The 16,470-nt window shown below is 48.1% G+C and overlaps 1 protein-coding gene and 1 long non-coding RNA gene across 2 annotated transcripts; one reads left to right on the top strand and one right to left on the bottom strand.

Annotated features, from left to right (window-relative positions):
• Window positions 1–3,586: 3,586 nt before the first annotated feature.
• Window positions 3,587–11,359, bottom strand: LOC109249159 (uncharacterized). Its single transcript, XR_002072462.2, has 3 exons — window positions 10,901–11,359; window positions 7,149–7,322; window positions 3,587–4,479 (listed from the first exon to the last, which is right to left on the bottom strand). It is a non-coding gene; the product is annotated as an uncharacterized LOC109249159 (long non-coding RNA).
• Window positions 11,360–11,524: 165 nt separating this feature from the next.
• Window positions 11,525–16,470, top strand: LOC109249294 (keratin, type II cuticular Hb1-like). Its single transcript, XM_053895338.1, has 6 exons — window positions 11,525–11,547; window positions 11,798–11,936; window positions 12,549–12,674; window positions 14,222–14,442; window positions 15,423–15,454; window positions 15,971–16,470. Exons 1-6 carry the CDS (start codon window positions 11,525–11,527, stop codon window positions 16,132–16,134), a joined length of 705 nt encoding a protein of 234 aa, XP_053751313.1. The 3' UTR covers window positions 16,135–16,470.

Below are 16,470 nucleotides of genomic sequence, written 5' to 3'. Positions count from 1 at the left end.
TATTATGCAAAGGGTAATTAAATCCTGGAACCCAAGAGGTGTTCCTGGCCAGCTCTGACTGGTGTTGGGCTGTCTGGCAACCCATTTTTAGAGAGTGCCCCTCTGCCCCCTCTGCCCCCTCTGCTGTCTTTCCCAACACTCTTGTGGGTCTGAATCGCTTTGGTCTAGACTTGACTTTGCAGGGCTTCTGCCTAACCTTAGAGCTGTCCTCTGGGTGGGGGGTGGGGTGGGGTGGGGGGTGGGGTGGGGTGGAGGTGGGGGTCCAACTCCAGTGTCTTATGCTTCCACTCCCAGCTTTAGCTAGGGTTGCCAGTAGTGTTACTGACGGCTTCGGTACAGGTAGTTCTACTCCAGTTTTTTCCAGGGAATGGTAGTATTGGACACGTCTTCCCTTGGTGTCTCCCTCACAAGAAGAAACGGACTTACCCTGAAGCATGGAGGATTTCTTTAATTTATTAATTAAAAAAGGTTTTTTTCAATGCATATTTATTTTAGAGAGAGAGAGAGAGAGAGAGAGAGAGAGAGACAGAGTGCGAGTGGGGGAGGGGCAGAAAGACAGAGGGAGACCACAGAATTGGAAGTGGGCTCCAGGCTCTGAGCTGTCAGCACAGAGCCCGATGAGGGGCTCGAACCCACGAACCAGGAGATCGGGACCTGAGCTGAAGTTGGACCTTGACTGACTGAGCCCCCCAGGTGCCCCTTATTTATTTTGAGAGAGGGAGGGAGACGGCGGGGGTGGGGAGAAAGTGGAGGGGCAGAGGGGGTGATAGAATTTTTAGCCGCCTCCATGCTCAGCGTGGAGCCCAGTGTGGAGCTCGATATCATGACCCCGGGAAAGAGGAGAAATGGGTGCAAAGTCTCCCAAGCCCATTAAGGTGACAAAATGGCCACTCCACGTGGCCAGGCCGCGTTTATAAAAGGGAGGGGCAGTGAAGGAGGGGTCAGAATCCTTCTCCTCTCCCTCTGGCCTTAACTCTTCTAACCTAGCTCACCATAACCTGTGGATCATCTTGCTTTAGCTCCCCTAATGGGGTCCTCAAATCCAGCTCCCGCCGGATCACTTGAAGAGACAGTTCTGGCTACACCTTCACCTGTACCTTGGCCTGTGACCCTGCTGCATCACAGCTGTCCCCTGCCCTAACCACGCGCAGGAGGTGCTGGGGCTACAAGAATCGAGTCGGTGCGGGGGAAGGTCTGGCCTTGGGAAACTTCTTCCTTCGTGAACCCACTTTGTGCTTTTATCAGCATTAGAGGCAGTGACAGGCAGACACAGGAAGGGAAGAAAAGCTGAAATATCAGCTAAGAGCCTCTCCCCATTGCCTTATGAACGGAAGATAGGGGCCCTATCCCTACTTGTCCACCCACCCTGTGGACCTGTTCTGAGCGCTTAACTCTATTCCAAAATTATGCTAGCTACTAGGGGTGCAAAGAAATGACGTCACCTCTTCTCTACCGTTCACACTCATTGGTGCATGTTGCTAATTCCACCCACCGTCCTGGATCGAAGCTCAAGCTCGGGCAGTCAGTTTATTCTATTAGAGTAATAACAAAACCAAGCTCTTTAGAATGAGTAATGCTCGTTTAAGTTAAGTACTATCAGAGATGTGGGTCAGAGGGATATTTCAGACATCCTGGGGGCGGGGAGGTGATAGGTCATGTTGGGGTCCTGTCTGCTTCCTTCCACTACTAGCCAAATCTCTGATAATTTCTCTTGATCCAAACCCCTTTCCCTGTGGAGGTAGGAAGAGGAGGTCACTTTGGGGACCACTGCAGAGAATGAGCTTGTCAGAATCAAGCCGGTGAGTGGGTTTGCGTGCAGCAGCCCTCAGGGGCATCCAGTACTCCATCCATCAGTTAATAAGCTCATATTTTATTTCTACCCATGGAAAGGCATTTTCTTCCTTATACCCCGGGATACCCACAGGGCAGAGATTCTCTGGATCTTCCTTTACAGAGAGGCCCAGCGAGATAAAAGAATTCCCCAAAGTCACATACTACGTTTTGCTAGAGTGAGAGGGAGAGCTTAGTTCCCCAACTCTTGACTTCTGGATCTGTGCCCATGACCGGCTCTGTAGGGCTGGAAATGGGATTGGAAATTTCCCAGGGTTGGCCTGGGGGAGGTAGAGTCCCCTGGAAAATCTCTGCAACAACTAGGAACTGCCTGTGCATTGTTTCCAGGAGCTTAATTGTGCCTACGTGCGCAAGGGAGACCAGGAGGCCAATGCTGACGGCCTAGTGGAGGAGATCAGCTTCCAGAACACCGTATGGGGGGAGGTGGGCACTGGCAGGGAGGACATTAGTCATCCGTCTTCACTCTGTCCCAGGCCAGACTTTGAACAGAGGAAGCAGACAGAGGGGTCTGCAGGCATGAAGGCTTTGAAATGGTGGCTCTGTGTGTGTGTGTGTGTGTGGGAAGGGGGAATGTGAGCTCTGTTCTACCTGGCTCTCGATGGTACAGGTGATATGAATGGCTGTCGGCCCCACAGGAAATGAGAGTCACTGAAGCCCGCATCTCAGACACCTCAGTCATCACCAAACTGGATAACAGCTTGAACATGGGCTGCACTGTGACATGGGACCTGAACATGGGCTGCACTGTGACTGAGATCTAGGCTAACTCTGATGACATTGCTAGATATAGCCGGGCTGGGGCTGAGTCCTGGTGCTGCAGCAAGGTGAGGGGCATAGGACACCTGCCTCCTAGACATGGCAGTGGGAAGGATGCCAGGCGTATATTAACAAAGCCTCTTTTGTCTGGGGATTCTGATCCCTAGAGATGGTAACAGAAGGGCACACAGCTCTGAGGTTTTAGTGGCTGGGCAGGACTAACATGTATGGTTGCACAGGCTGAGCCCTGTACAACCTCCAACCATCTGTGGTGTCTGAATTGCTGGGACACCCCATCCTGAGCCTCGGGAGAATCTCTGCTTCTCTTTAATATGGGGAGATGAAAGTCATGGTGATGTGGCATGGGGAGACCCTGCCATGGAGGAGATTACTGCGCAGACCGCGTGATCCAGAGGCCGACTAATGAGGTTGAAATGCCAAGTTTCAGGTGTGGGTCATCTGCCCCCCCCTTCCGGCCCCCCATCACATTTGGGGCAGTGAGTGCCCCAAATGGATTTCACCATTCATGATCCAGCTCGTTTGCATGACAAATGTCCCTGGTTGTGGTCCCTCAGGGGGACTCTGTTAATGAAAAGGAGAGGCCTGTTCTTGGGGTGTTCCCAGCTGGGGGAGGGGCGAGACTGGTACATCCAGGAAATGGACCGAGACACCCAGGACCATAACCCACTTTGTTCTCTCCTGGCCCCCAGAACACCAAGCTGGAGGGACCCTCCCTGCCCTGAGGGGAGGCCAAGGAGAATACTTTTAGCTGAGGTCTACTGCCTGATTTCCAATACGCCTCTTGTATAATTTAGTTAGGGGCAATTGCTTGTGGGTAAATGTTTAACAACCAGCTCTCGGAAGGAAACAAAAGTCCCATTTACAGGGTTTGCCAGTTTCGGTGGTGTAAAATCTTCCGGCATGGCCGGCTGTGACTGCATTTAGGGTTGGCTAGAAATGTGTCAAACAGGCTCTGTGAACTGGTTCCAGAATACTGTTGGTTAGAAGGCAGGGTAAAAGGAGGCCTCACACTGAAAGGGCAAATAGAAAGATTCGGGGAGACTGGATTGTTCATGATCATGTAGCCCGTCAATGTGGGTGGGGAGGCAGCCCGGAGCTGGACTCCTGGGCAGGTGGAGGGATCTCTGTGTCCTGCTGCATTTGGCGGGTCCCACTTCCCAGAGGAGTCTGGAAGAGCCTGACCCTTATGTTCTTTTGGAACCGGGTTGGGGAGATGCTGAGCCTTTGGGGGGTCTGTACCCCAGATCTTCTTTTCTGACCTGGGAAAACTTGAGTGATTCCTTTGGTGACTGGGTTCAGAGCTGGTGACCACGTTACTTCTGGGACCACTGTCGGGAGCTAGTGCCCAGTCCTAACACTGACCTTGGGTCACGAGGGGAATAACTCCTCATGCCATACCCATCGGAGTGGAAGTCTTACTTTCCCATTGTTGGGAGGCTCTCATTTTCTCCTTGTCCAAGCACATGTGTCCACGTTCAAGATGTCAAATACCTCTCTGGACTAAAACAGGTGTTTCATCAGCTTGGTTGTCCCCAGGGAGGTCTTCCTGAAGTCAGTGACGGAAGACTAGATTAAGAAGGGATTGAGATTAAACCACCAGATGGACTCCCTTCCAGTAAAGGCAGGGACAGGCCACAGGGAGGCTCAGGTAGGCTTTCTTTATCCTTGGAGATGTGAATAAGCAAGAACTATCTCAGCCATCTGGGTGCTCTTGGCTGGTAGGGCGGGAGTTCTGGTCCCCACGCTGCCAAAGGTTCTGACTTGTTATCGTCCCTGTGCAGGTGTCAGCCGCTCTCAGGAGGAGTTGTATGTGGGGGATGTCTCAGTCACCCATTTCTGTGGCATCAGATCCTGTAGGATGGAAGTTTGTGGCAGCAGGTTAAGAAGTGTGAAGCTGGCAGGGTTTGATGAAACACCGAGCCTCTGGCACTCTCGTCCTCCCGAGGTTCCCAGCTGGCTCTCTCTCCAGCCTGGCCCTGGTGGTGGGGTGTAACCCTTTGATCTCACTCTGGCCCATCTTCCCTGCTGTCCACTTCTCATTTCTTGTTGTGTGGGACTCTCCCTCCTTGTCTCCTGCCTCCCTGAGGCTGAGAAAGGGTATCGGGAGGAGAGGCACAGGAATATATTCTGTTGGACGATTCTGGGTTGTCTGACCCATGAAGGGGACCGTCTCTCAGCCCCCACCCCTTAACCTTGCCCTTCCCTGAACTCTTGCTCTTCCCTTCCTTTCCTGAATCTTCCTTCCCTCCTTGCTGTCGGTGCTTAAGATAAAGTCACATAGTTCCTGTCATGCTTTCGATCTTTCTGTCCATTATTTCAGTCCTAGGAAGGGTGGGTGGGATCTCCGGGTGGGGGGAAGGCATTCAATGTGGTGGGGGCTGCCAAGGCCAGGCCAGCTATTTATTTGATTGAGTGTCAAGGCTGGGGACATTGAGGATGGGTGTTCTGATGGCTCTGGGCTCCCTGAGGGAGTGCTTCAGTGCCAGGAAGCTTCTGGCCCAGTGTTGGCTCATAGCAGGCACTCAGCCATGTCAAGAGGATAAATGAATTCATCTCTAAGGTTTCCAGTTTCCCACAGGGCATCTTCACTTGAATATTGCCCTGATATTTGGAATTCAAAATGCCTTAAAATCAGTTTATCAGTTCCCCCTGAACTGATGCCCCTCCATCAGCTTTCCTTCTTTCTGCCAGCTCCTCCTAATATCTCCAGCTTAAAACTCTTTCATACCTATTTTCCCCACCCAACGAGTCACAGAATCCTGTCTATTTTTTTCCGTTGAAAAATGCGACCAGGACCTTCTTTTCTTGCAAAATGTCAGACTAGGAACTCTGAAACATCCTTCTGCCATTAGTCACCTAAAATTGTGGAAAATATACTTAAAACTACATTTTAATGCATCATTGAGCTAGCAAGACGGTATGGAAAATTGTCAAGAAGAACAAAACGAGAATTTCTTGGATCTAAAAGTGTGGGAATGGAAGTGAAAAATTCAACGAAGGGGCTTGGCCAAAGACTGACGATGTCAGAGGGTAGGGTTGGTGTCTTGAAGACAGGAGTAGAAGTTTTCCAATCCAAACAACAGTGAGAAAATATTGAAGAAAAAGTAACAGAGCCTCAGAGACCTAGAATCATCTAGCATATGTACGCTTGGGGTTCCAGAAGGAGAAGAGTGAGAGTGACGTGGAAAAGTGTTTGAAGGAGTACTCTCTCCCATATTTGGTGAAAAACATCAGTTTACAGAGCCAAGAACGCTTGTGGTGCCCAAGAATACTGGCTGCTTAAGGCAAAAATAGTGATATTGCTTGTAACGTCTGTAGAAGCAAAAGATCTGGCAAGTGACACAGACGATGGGGAGGCGGGTCACTGAATTGCACTGTTTGTCATGTGTGCACTTGTCGGTTGCCAAGTGGGGAGCAACACAGTATTAACTCTAAATAGACTTTGATAACTAAGGGAGTATGTATAGCATTAGCTCTAGAACAATCACTAAAAACAAACATTTACTATGATAAAGTAAACCAAAAGACTTCGACAGGATAAATGATATCAAATATTTAAAAGTTATTTGATGGACTCCAAAGAAAGCAGAAAGGAACAACAGAGGAACAACAACAACAACAAAAACCCCACGTGAGACAAATGAGAAACAAAGAACAGGATGGCTGACTCACATCCAATCATATATAATTACATGAAATGTTCCTGGAAAGAACTAATCCTTCAATAACAAGAAGACAAACAATTCAGTTAAAATGGGTGAAAGACTTCAATCGGCCCTTTACAAAAGAAGATGTATTAAGGGCCAAGAAGCACATGGGAACTTGCTGATCATTATTAGTCATCAGGGAAACCTACTCTGGGAAAAACTCAACACCCACTGGAAGGCTAACATTCAAGAGACTGACGATTCAAAGCGGGGAGCGGCTGGAGCTTTCATGGAGCGTAAAATGGTCTAGTCACCTTGGAAAACAGTTTGGCAAGTTCTTATCAAGCTGAACATACGCTACCAAGTGACAAAGCAAGTGCACTTTTGGATATTTATTCAAAAGAAATGAAAAGCAGGTTGAAATAGAGACTGGTACATGACTTTCATATGACCTTTATTTATTAAAGCCCCTAACTGGAAACAGCCCAAATGTTTTCAACAGGTGAATGGACAAACTGAGTTATAATTATACAACAGAATATCACCTAACAACACAAAGGAATGAACTCCTGATTCATAAAATGACATGGATGAGCCTTAAAAACATGCTGAGTGAAGGGGCCCCTGGGGGGCACAGTTGGTTAAGCGTCTGACTCTTGATTTCAGCTCAGGTCATGATCTTGCCCCGCACGTTCGAGCCCTGCATCAGGCTCTGCACTGACAGTGCAGAGCCTGCTTGGGATTCTCTCTTTCCCCTCTCTCTCTGCACCCCACCCCCCCGACATTGCTCTCTTGCTCAAAATAAATAAATACATTTAAAAAGATTTAAAAAACCATGCTGAGTGAAAAAATCAGACACAAAAAAGCACATACCGAATGCTTCTATTCATATGAAATTCCAAAAGTGGCAATACTAATCTACAGAAATTAGATCAGTGCTGGTCTGGGAGTTGGACTGCAGAGGAGCATGAGGGAACTTTCTGAGATGATGCAAATGTTCCGTATCTTCATTCAGTGGTGGTTAAGTGGGGCACGCATCTGATGCATCTGCCAAAACCTGTTGAACTGCATGCATGTGTGCATTTTATTGTAGGTATATTTTATCTTAATAAAATTAATAAAATAATGACTTAAAAACCCAGTCTAATACATATGGGAGAAACCTATACCTACAGAAATATAAACATTATGTGAAATGCAAGATAACAAAGCAGCTCTAACTAAATGAAGAGCTATGTCAGATTCATAGATGGGAAGTTTTATTATCATAACGATATTAATTCTCCTTAAACTGATATACAGAGTCAATGCAACTATGATCAAATTCCAAATAAGGATTTACATAAGTCTTAACAAGTTGATTCTAAAATTTATGGTGAAGAATAACAATCAAGAATAGTCAAGGCGCTATATAAGAATACACGGCGGGGGGTGGGGGGAGTGTAGGTGGCTCAGTCGGTTGAGCCTCGGACTTTGGCTCAGGTCACGATCTCATTGTTTGTGGGTTTGAACCCCGTATTGGGCTCTATGCTGACAGCTCGGAGCCTGGAGCCTGCTTCAGGTTCTGTGTCTCCCCCTCTCTCTCTGCTCCTCCTCCACTCATGCTGTGTCTCTCTCTCTCTCTCTCTCAAAAATAAATAAAAATTAAAAAAAAAGAATACGTGGGATAAAAAAGCATTTGAATGGGTATTTGCCCTTTCAGAGGTAGTTATAAAGCTATTAATTCAGTGTAATATCCACTTAAGAAGAGACAAATTGACCAATGAAACAAACTAGAGAGCCCCTAAATTGACGTATATTTTATATATATATATAGTAACAATATATATAATAACACGTATATTATACATATATATTATATACACATTAGATGTGTTTTTATGCATAATATTTTTATTATAATATGTAATACAATATACTTTATATAAAACATGAATATATTAACAACATATATATGTGTTATGTGTAATGTACATAATATATGTCAATTTAGGGGTTCTCTAGTTTGTTTCATTGATCAGTTTGTCTATTCTTGTATGTAAATATTATATAAATATAGTAACTATATAGAAATATATAACTAAAGTTATATGTAATATATAAAGTTATATATATAGCTAGATCTGTATCTTTTTTTTTTTTTTTTTTTCAACGTTTTTTATTTATTTTTGGGACAGAGAGAGACAGAGCATGAACGGGGGAGGGGCAGAGAGAGAGGGAGACACAGAATCGGAAACAGGCTCCAGGCTCCGAGCCATCGGCCCAGAGCCTGACGCGGGGCTCGAACTCACGGACCGCGAGATCGTGACCTGGCTGAAGTCGGACGCTTAACCGACTGCGCCACCCAGGCGCCCCTAGATCTGTATCTTTGATATGCCACAGTAGTGATATTGCAGAGCAGTAGTAAAGAAGGGACTATGGCATTGGCTATCCACATGGAAAAAAAATGAAACTGGATTCTTGCCTTCTATTATACACAAAATCAATTCCAAGCAAACTATAATTATAAATTTCAAATGCAAAACTTTAAAATCTTTAGAAGAAAACATTAGTGAATGTCTTTCTTTTTTAAATTTATTTAGAGAGACAGAGAGTGTGTGTGGGCAAGCTCTAGCAGGGGAGAGGGGTGGAGGGAGAAAGAGAGAGAATCCCAAGCAGGCTTTGTGCTTGAGTGTAGGGCCCGATGCAGAGCTTGATCCCATGACCCTGGGATCATGACCTGAGCCGAAATCAAGAGTTGGATGCTCAAATGACTGAGCCACCCAGGCGTCCCTCTCTTTCTGACGTTGGTATAAATAAGGATTTTTACGCAAGGCATGATGAATGCTTAATCTGAAAGAAAAGATGGGTAAATTAGACACTAAAATTAAGAACTTTTATTTATCAAAATATTCACAAAGTGAAAAGACAAGCCATAAATTTGAAGGTGATATTTGTGATACATATAAGTGACAAAGTATAATATCTAGAAGTATAAATTTATATAGAAATATAAAAAACACTTAGCATCTAGTAAGAATAAAGCAAACAACCCAACAACAAAAACATGGGCAAAAGGAAATCCATACAGGTAATAAACACTTAAAGAGATATTCAGCCTCAATAGGAATCACGAAAATGCAAAGTAAGATCAAAAATAAGACTGATTATATCATTTCATTATTGAAAATTAGATGCGCCAGAGAAGATACGAATCTTTTATGTATTGCTGATCAAAGTATAAGTCTTTATTATATGACTTTGGCAAATAACTTTTGTGTTGTAATATTCACTATTTGATTCAGAAATACCAGTCCTAGATGTGTATCACAGAAAAATCCTCACACACATCCATCGGGGACATTTAGAAAAATGTTCGTAGCGCCAACTTTGTAAGAGAAAACAGAACAAAACAATAATAGAGTTATATAAAGTGTCGTGTGTTCACGTAATAGAATACTATGAATCCTAGTGAAGGACCCTTAGTTCTACAATATTAGAAAAAAAAAAGCAAGTCCTTTTGTAAGTGATATACTTAAAAAACCCAAAACCCCAAACCCAACCAAACAAGAAAAACTAAATAATAATAATAATAATAATAATAATAATAACAATAATGTTACAGGTACATGCATGCATGTAATCAAACTAGAAGAAAAGAAAACAAGGAATGATGAGAAATTCAAGGAAGTGCCCTCCCCACCCCCCCAGATCAAGAAGCAGAAACAGGCTGGGGAGGCAGTGTGTAGGCATGTGTAAATTATTAGGGACGTTTGGTTCTTGTGCCTATAAGTGGCTTCATGGGTATTTCATTTTCATTATATTCAATACATAATAAAATCAACACACTATTTATAAGAAATGAAGTCTCAACATAAGGTCCTGTTGAAAACCTAAAGATAAAACATAAAGCCATACAAAGTGAAAGAACGTGTGCAAGTGAGTGGTTTGAGAGAACGCATCGCGCGTAGTAGGAGTGAGCAATTCTTCATGAAACTTATTTCCATTTAGGTGCATGAGCATGTAGGTAGGTACGGATTCACGATATAAAATCCGTTTGTTATTTTGAGCTGTGGTTAAACAATAGTTTGACTGCCAGTAGCCCAAACATCTTCTTGCCAAAGTACGACAGCAGAAACGTACCTACAGGTTCACACCGGCATTGTTTGTTAGCACAAAAACAAAGGTGCACAGATGTATACCCGCAGGGGAATGGAGAGAGAATCACACACTGGGATACTACGCAGCAGTGACAAATGAACTAAGCTGTACGCATCAAAAGCTCACATACAGAATGTCGGGGAGGGAAAAGCAAGTCATAAAAACAACATAATCCTATTTTTGTAAAGCTTAATGTTAGGCAAAACTGAACAAATGCTGAAGGACTCATGCACACCGGAGGCTAAAGAAAAGCAAAGGAAAGCTCACTACAAACCCCAGGAGAGTGGTTACTTTGGAGATGGGATAGGGTCAGGGACCGAGGATGCTATGATCAGGAAGGGTCCCACGTGGGGCTTCGAAGGTACTGGTGGGTACACAAGGATCTGTTTTTATTACTGTTGCCATTTAAATCATTAAATGTAGGTTATATGCACACATTCTTTTGCACGTATGAGAAGTTTATAAAACAGAAAGAAAATGCTGACCAGCGTGTGCTGTCTGGTCCCTGGTTCCTCCTGCAGTTTAGAGGCTCCATCCTGTCCCGGATGTCTACCTAGTCTTGGCACTGGAACCCCAGCCCCGGTCTCTTTCCCTCCTGTCTGCCTTCCCTCTGCTTCCAGACGGGCCTTCCTAAACTGCATCGCACACCAGGGTGGTGGTCTGCTCAAGCACCTTCTGTGGCTCCCCATTTCTCACCCCATAAGCCCAAACTCCTTGGCTCTGCACATTTCCCCCACCTGAAGGATCCTTCCTTCCCTCTCCTCCTCTTTCCTTCAAGGCCCATTCCAGGCCAGGGACCTCCACTCTCCCACCTGGGCTGACAGAACAGCCCCTTCCGGCCCCTGTCAGAACTCTGCAAGGTGAGGTCACAAAGCCCCCTGGGAGGGAGCAGCTTTGTCTCCAGAGGCGAGGATTCTGGGAGCTCCCTGGGCTGGAGCTGGGCTTAGGTGCGCTCCGGAGGCTTGGAGAGACGACAGCTCTTTTCATCATGGTGAGACTTGTCTATGTGGCACATTGGGTCACATGGGATGAGGGGGTCTTGGACTCTGCCCAGATCTGTTGGACCTAGCCAGGCACAAGCTTGTCTGTTGTGTCTACAGCTTTTGGGAATGGGACCCGGAAAGGGTGGCCTGTGGGAGTCTGTTCATATCCATTTCCCATACCCCCTCTGCCCTGGAAAGCAATTTGCACTGGGTTTGGCGTGAACAGTTCCTGTTGTCTGGGTTGAAGAGTGTGTGTGACTTTAATGTTCCTCAGGGTACAGAGCAAAGAACATGCACTTAAGACACAGTCTAGCTCAGCTCGACTGGCAGGGTCACTCATGTCCCACTGGGTCCCTACTTCCTCGGACAGTAGATGTAATGAGCTTCAGCTTGCCCAAGGAAGGATAAGGGAGACAGTAACACCCACCTGGCCTACTTCACGGTGGTCTTGAGCCCAGGTGAGACGGTGGAGATAGAAGACCTTGAAGAGAATAAGGCCCTGTGCGTCAGTTACCGAGCCCAGGCGGTTTATGGGCTGGTATGTGAAGACAGGTGCAGGAAAGGGAAAAGGCCCCTTGATTTTGTCCCTTCTAGATAGCTCTCCCCATAGTGGCCTTGGGTTTAGCGAAGGAGCTGGAATCTGGATCCCTGTCGCTGGTGAGTAGCATTCATCAGCTTAAAGGAGTTTCTTTATATTCAGAGATTTTCGAAAGTACTTTTAAATTAGGAATCACCGCTGGATCTTTAAAAATGGTGTTTGTATTAATTGCCATGATCCTATGTGAATGACCATAACTGATTTGCTAGAGTCTAACTACCCCTGTTGCCTGGGATAAACCCTATGTGATCTCAGTCCAAGGACTCGACAGATTATCGGCCTGTGTTGTTCTTTGTGCCATCCCTTCGACATTACCTTTGGCGTCTCTAGACCCGATAGAGCATCCTCCAGTGTGCCCGTCAACCCTCGGCAATAGGAAAGACGATCATCCCCATTTTCCAGACAGAGAAACAGAGTAGTCAGATGACCTGCTCATGAGGGAAGGTGGAGGGGTTGGTCCTGGAGCTGTCCTGCGGGCTTCGGTTGAGTGCCCTTGTTGGCTGTCCTCCTCGCCCTGACCCTCCCCTGTCCTGTGCTGCCTCTGCCCCACAGTGCGAGGAGGTACAGGCGACCGTGCAGAAACACACGCAGGGCCTGCGACACAGCAAGGAGGAGCTGAACAGGCTTAACCAGGCCATCCAGCGGCTGACTGCAGAGGTGAACAGCGCTAAGAGTCAGGTGAGGGGTGGGTGTGGCGGGGGGGGGGGGGATGAAGGGTGGGAGGGTGTCCATTATCTATGACAGCTCGACTAGTCGTCCCCCTCCTCTGGAGTAGATGGGTAGAGTTTCTCTTTGTGAGTGTCCGAGCAAACGGAAGTGTGGCTTTACACGTGTACATCACGCTGCCTTTGCCTGGGACTCTGTAGTAGTTCAGAGGCATGTAACTGACCCGTAGGTAAAATACGTATAAATCTGTACGCTTGTTTGCCTATCAGTTTTCATGCACACGTGTGATTTTGTATCTGCATGCTTTGTTTGTCCTACATAGCATTAAACTTCAGCCCTTCTTTGGGAATCGCAAGATGTTCCGCAGAAATCCGGTTTTCTGGGTTCTCTTTAAATAATGCACGGAGTTGGCAACATTCTGCTAGGGAAGGGAGGCTTCTGTCTTCTCTGTCGCCTTCACACAAGGCCGTGCTCCTTTTGTGTGCATCGACCCCACCAACCTGAGCTGCGTCCTTTGATGCAGAGGCAGTGGGCTCTTGCCATTTTCTCATCATCTTGGCTGGTGCTGTTATTATCCTTGTGGAAGGCAAAAGGTACCAACACCCGTGTCTCTAAATTAGAGATGTGAGAGGCTGAAACTGTGAAAGAGGTCCTGGTGATTGTGGGACACTGACAATGTGCGGATTTCTTTCTGGAACTGGATACTATTGCTAGAGGGTTAACATTTGGCCTTCACCTTGGGATGCCTCCAGCCAGGCCTCTGGAGGCATTCGGGTTTGCAGCTCAGGCTCTAGGCTTAGGAAAGAGAGGTTCCCACATGGATGTTTTCTTTCTTCCGACTTCTCTGCCTCTCAATCTCCCCTCTCTCCTCCCAGCTGCCCTGTCAAGCCCCCTGGGCTCATACTTTACCTGCAGAGGGAAGGGGTTCTGCTCCCTGTTTCCCCTGCTTTCTGTGGATACAAGTGTCTGAGGCTCTGAGAGGTCCTCCCTTCTTCAGAAACTGATGACTGTGAGGAGGGACAAGCTGTTCAGGTTCAAGGGGGTGGCACAGTGAATGGATGGGCCTGTCATGGTTCAGTCTGCCACCGGCCTCTGCTGTTCTGATCACAGTCCCCCCATCCCCCACCCCCAGTTTCCTAAGCAGCAAGCAAAGCTCATCAAGGCCAGCGTTTATTATTGTTCTATTTCTGCAGAGACTACGGAGGCTAGTTTCTGGTGAGGAAAGGATATCCTTCCTGTTAGTTTCCCTGATGAAATAATAAACCTAGCATTATGTGCTCAGGAGCATTTGATGCTTCCTGGATCCTAGCTCCTTTGAGAAGAGTTACCATATTAGACGTGAAAGGCTCTGTCTCAGCCATCTCGGATGGCTGGTCCCAAATCTCCACACTGGGAGCTGGGCAGACACAGACACATTTTTTGGAACAGGAAGGCCCATTCCATACAGTGATCTTTAATCCCTCATTGGCCCTCTGGCCTCCAAGAAGGGTCTGGATCTTTGATGGGGGAGGGGGTGGGGGCCAAGGATGTCCTGTCCGTGCTCTTCCCTTCGCCCCCAGCCCTGTGAACTAGACAGAGCCAGGGAGCCACGAGCTCTGCAGGAGGAGGGTGCCTCAGACAGTGCCCAGGGCAAGCTGGCCTGGCTGGAGGCCGCCCTGCAGCGAGCCAAGCAGGACATGGCCCGGCAGCTGCGGGAGTACCAGGAGCTCATGATCGTGAAGCTGGGCTTGGACTTCGAGATCGCCACCTACCGCAAGCTGCTGGAGGGCGAGGAGAGCAGGTGGGGGCTGGGCAGTGCTTTGGGTGTGGCCACGGCGAGGAGTGCAGGGGCCCAGGGAGGTCACCATCTGGGTCCTCACCAGCTGGGGAGGGGGGGTGGTGGGGAGAGATGACCTGGGGATCCAGGGCCTTGTTCTCCTGGAGCCAATTTCTCCCCACCAGCTTAAGGCCCTTTAGGGCTTTAAGGAGCACCCTTGGCACCTGGGATGGGACGACACATGGTCACACACCCCCAAGGGCAGAGAGCAGGGGCCAGTCTGTCCAGTGAGGCAGCTGCAAGGACCAAGGCCTAGCCAGGGGGAATAATGTCTCCAGTTTGGAGTGCCTTCTCAGTTCTGCCCTTTTTGCCCCGAAGGCAGGGTTTATGGGAACAGGCAGGGCCTGGCTTTTAACCTCAGACAGCAGTAGAGACCCAAGGGCTGCTAGCTCCAGCTGGGTACCCCAGGCTGAGGGGAGGGACAGGGAACCCACCATGCAACAGGCATGCAGCATTTATTATCTTTCAACCCCGCAAAACCCCTGGGAGGGAGGTGCTGTCATCCCCATTTTACAGATGGGGAAACTGAGTCTCAGGGTAAAGGACCACCTCAAGGACACACAGGTAGAAAGCGACTGGGTGTGGTTTGACCAATAGTCTTCAGATGATTGAGCTATCTCCTCTATAGTGTCCTTTAAAATGTTCCCTTCATGGTCTCTCCTTTTAGGCTAAGTTTAGGCCAAAGAAAGCGTCGTTAGCCTTCTCCCTCCTCCAAGAGGTCATCGATAAAATCGGACTATCTGAATTTAAGGAGGAAAGATCGAGTTTAAGCTCCAGAGGAGTCTGATGCAAAAGGGCTGTGGGGATCTGAGAGAACCAGGGGCATGTAGATCTCTCTGCCCATCTGGGGAGGGCCAGGAAAGTTTTGTTTTGGAGAATGAATTATACCCAGAATTATACCCAGGAGGGATGTTCACTCACCTGCTTCCTCCTCCTCTCTACAGGCTTGGTCCGGGATTTGGGGCAGGAAGCTTCAGTAAGTAAATAATAGACATAGCTTGGGTTAGAGGAGTTCAATCTTATCCCCTACACCCCTTTGTGTGCATTCTCTTGGGAAGGGATTTGGGATTTGGGATTGCTTCCTCTGTGTGTCTCCCTTTTGTGGGGGGCTGTTTATTCTCTCGGGGGTGATTCTTTGTGTGTGTTGAAGGGGGAGGTCTTGTGGTCTGTTCTTTGGGGGCAGGTTCTGTTGGTTTGTCCTGGGGTGTGGGAGGGTGTTCTTGTGGGTCTGTCCTTGTGGAAGAGACTGTTTGATTCTCACGTGGGGAGAACCTGAGTGTCCGAGTTCAGGGAAGGGGGCCTTCTGGAGTCTGTTTCTTGGAGGAAGGGGTCTGCACCAAGACCCCTTGGTCTTTGGGGAATTTGCACCTCTGACTCCTGGAGAGGAGGAGGGTCTTTGAGGCTGCCCTCTGGGAGAGGAGTCTGTATGTCTGTCTTCTGGGGGCGGAGCGGGAGAAGACGGTTTCCCCTCTGACAGCCGCGCTTTGCTCAGCCCTGGGCAGCGGGCTGGGCTCAGCCTCTGGCCCGGCCAACCTGCTGCCTCCCCGAGCGGGCTCCGGCGCCCTGGACACGAGCGCCCCTGGCGGCGGCTGCGCGCTCTGCGGCTCCCCCGGATGCTTCGGGGGCTTTGGCTGCAGCGGTGCCCGCAGATGTTGAACCTTCCTGCCATGCTCTGGAGAAAAAGAACCCTAGCTTCTGCCCCAAGGACTTGACCCTCTGTCTCAGACGCCCTCTCCCACGGAGCTAGCCGTCACCTCATCTTTCCCTCTTGCCTGCCCCCACCCCGGAGCGTAAAGTCTTGGAATCTAGTTTACCGGACTAGACTAGTGACTGTCCGGTTTCCAGGGTGAAGATAGCCCGGATGCTGAGCCACTGAGGAGGCTATGTGGTTTACCTGGACCCAGCACCCTGTCCCTCTGACCTGCCCCCACCCCTTCACTTTTATTTTCCTAGGACTCCTCCTTTGCAATAAAAGTTCTTCAGTGGACTGAG

The sequence above is a fragment of the Panthera pardus genome, unplaced genomic scaffold (genome assembly GCF_024362965.1).
Source record: "Panthera pardus isolate Hobbes unplaced genomic scaffold, ASM2436296v1 HiC_scaffold_6, whole genome shotgun sequence".
NCBI classification, from domain to species: domain Eukaryota; kingdom Metazoa; phylum Chordata; class Mammalia; order Carnivora; family Felidae; genus Panthera; species Panthera pardus.
Note: the sequence above shows the minus strand (reverse complement) of the source record. Positions and strands in the feature narration are given on the sequence as shown.